Source organism: Physeter macrocephalus, unplaced genomic scaffold, assembly GCF_002837175.3.
Source record: "Physeter macrocephalus isolate SW-GA unplaced genomic scaffold, ASM283717v5 random_6372, whole genome shotgun sequence".
Taxonomy (NCBI): domain Eukaryota; kingdom Metazoa; phylum Chordata; class Mammalia; order Artiodactyla; family Physeteridae; genus Physeter; species Physeter macrocephalus.
Genome location: NW_021151657.1, coordinates 1 through 2795, shown reverse-complemented (window position 1 = coordinate 2795; position 2795 = coordinate 1). Strand labels below are relative to the sequence as shown.

The window sequence follows — 2795 nt, the reverse complement described above, 5'->3', positions numbered from 1 at the left end:
GCATTGGCAGGTGGATTCTTAACCACTGTGCCACCAGGGAAGTCCTGTATTTAGTTTCAGATATCATTTTCCCCAACTCCCCCATATTTCCATTAGGAGGTATTGGAATATTTTTATTGGTAGAGATGTTTAGGATAGATAAGTGATTTCCTATTCATTTAAAATTTTCAAAGGGGCCTGGATTTTATAGGATGTATATATATATATATGTATATATATGTTGATTTGGGGGCTAGATCTCTTGACTTTTCACATCTATCCTAAGTCTACTATTTTAAATTAGATGAGTGAGGGAAGGGCATATTGTAACCAAATTTGCAGGAATTAGACACTTCACATGTTTGTTAAAACCTGGTATCTGTTTCTCTTAGCGTTTTAAAATCAATTTTTGAGGTGTAATTTTTCTAAACAAACTTGATTTACTGAAATTAAAGTGCTAAATTGAAGTCTTTGTTCTGACACTTGCATTAATGATGTGGTAACTAGACTAGTATCATGAAATTTGGATCCCTTAAATAACACTGAAAAGGCATCACGGAAGGGAGCAAAGTAGTACAAGTGAAGAAGTAGGAAAGACCATGCAAAGGAGGTTCAATTTTTCTATATGTATAATTGGAATGAAACTTTCAGTTTTCCTTTCTCTCCCCCCACTTTCAGATCCAGTTATGGGACACAGCGGGACAAGAACGATTCAGAAAGAGCATGGTCCAGCACTACTACAGAAATGTACATGCTGTTGTCTTCGTGTATGATATGACCAACATGGCGAGTTTTCATAGCCTGCCATCTTGGATAGAAGAATGCAAACAGCATTTGCTAGCCAACGATATACCACGGATTCTTGTTGGAAATAAATGTGATTTGAGGAGTGCCATTCAGGTACCCACAGACTTGGCACAAAAATTTGCTGACACGCACAGTATGCCTTTGTTTGAAACCTCTGCTAAAAACCCCAATGATAATGACCATGTGGAAGCTATATTTATGACCTTGGCTCATAAGCTGAAGAGCCATAAACCGTTAATGCTTAGTCAACCCCCTGATAACGGAATTACCCTGAAGCCTGAACCAAAGCCTGCAGTGACGTGCTGGTGCTAAATCACAGTCTTTCTTGTACAATCTAATTTTGACTAAAGAGATACTTTTGAAATATGACAGTGATAAGTCATAGAATTTAATCTCAAATATAATGGATCATCCTGACACTTTACTGTTTATCATTGTCATGCTTATTTTTGTATTTTGTATCTACTTCATCAAGTTTGTCACTGCGACAACACAAGGAAAAAGTTAGTTTTCAGAGGTTGAGTGAAGCAGAGTTAGGATGAATCAGAACATCTTTCCATTGTGAGCCCCATGAGGAGGCTTCAAATGAGAGTATGATGAGATTTTAAGCGTCAGTGATTGTTTAATCCCGTGTTCCTGGGATTGAAAAAATATATTAAGGGTTTAGTATACTTACTCATATGTGCTTTGAATGGGAAGTGTTCTCAATAGGATAAAGACTGGTATTTGCCTCTCCCTAGAGTTCTTTCTTTGTATTATTAATGTACTTAAATGCATTATTATTGGTACATTTTAGAGCCAAGACTTTAGTTCCAGTGGAAGGAGAGAGCCTAGAATGTTTTCTGGTTCTCAGTCCATAAAGAATGACCTTTCCAACAGTTCTAGATGCTTGATATTTCAAATCACTATCAATCAGGTCTACAAAAAAAATCATTGTTATTTTTAAAAGAGTAATTTGAATTGTTTTCTTACTAAATTCTACACAATATACAAAAGTAAATCAGATAGTAAGGTGCTTTATACTTTATTTTGATACCTTTAAGCATTGAAAAACTAATTGAAAGATTTGAGGAGATGTAATTTGGGGGAAAATAGCTATACATGGTTCCTGGCTAGCACAAAAGACCTATTCCTGGCTTTTTGTCAAGCTGTGTGTCAGACATAGGATCTCTTGCTCTCCCCCAGCCCCCAATCAATTTAATGCCTAAAGGCTGAATAGGCAAATCATCTTCCATTTGGATTGTAACTCTGAGGGCATACGTGTAATTGCTGTGGGTCTACATTTTATTTCTGTAATAGTACATTACAGTACTTCTGTTGTTTAAATCTTTACATTTTTATGGTCACAACAAACTACTCCTCCTCAGTATAAAAAATAAATTAGATATTGAAAAATATCTAGTCTATCCCTTGGTGGTAGAAAGAATATTTCAAAAAGTTTTTTTACCCCAACTACTTTTATTTTGAATTTAAGACTTTGCACATAGGAAATAGTAAGCTTGCATGTGAAGCTATTACATGAATGGAATGTAAGCCATGAACTTTATCTGCAAGTGTGCACATTTACTAATTCTGAAAGATTGCTGAACTTAATAATTTTAGAGGAAATTAAGCCAAAAGATGATGATACTTAAAATATTTTCAGAATGTGGGAAACCAATTAAATATGTGATGTAATCTAGTTTAGGATTTTTTGTTTAATCATGATGGTGGTCCTGACTGGTTAATTTACTTATGAAAATTAATAATTCTATTAAATGAACTAATGGAAAGTAATAATTACAGGAAATAATTATTCTGTTTTAAACATTAGAGCTTAAGGAAAAACAAATTGGCTTTGTTTGCTTTTAAGAAGATTAATCCATTTTTCTTATCATGGTAGAATTAAAAATGGTTTGACTTTGTCTAAATTAGTGTTGATTTGCAACTTTTTTTTTTTTTTTTTTTTTCTTCGCGGTAAGTGGGCCTCTCACTGCTGCGGCCTCTCCCGTTGCGGAGCACAGGCTCCG

At 34.7% G+C, this 2795-nt stretch overlaps 1 protein-coding gene across 1 annotated transcript; it reads left to right on the top strand.

The window, feature by feature from the left end:
• Positions 1-630: 630 nt before the first annotated feature.
• On the top strand, positions 631-2786 carry LOC112063252 (ras-related protein Rab-33B-like; the record flags this gene model as incomplete). The annotated part of the gene is made up of 1 exon (XM_055083705.1): positions 631-2786. A coding segment is annotated over one exon (468 nt), but the record flags the coding sequence as incomplete, so codon positions are not given.
• Between the last annotated feature and the right edge of the window lie 9 nt (positions 2787-2795).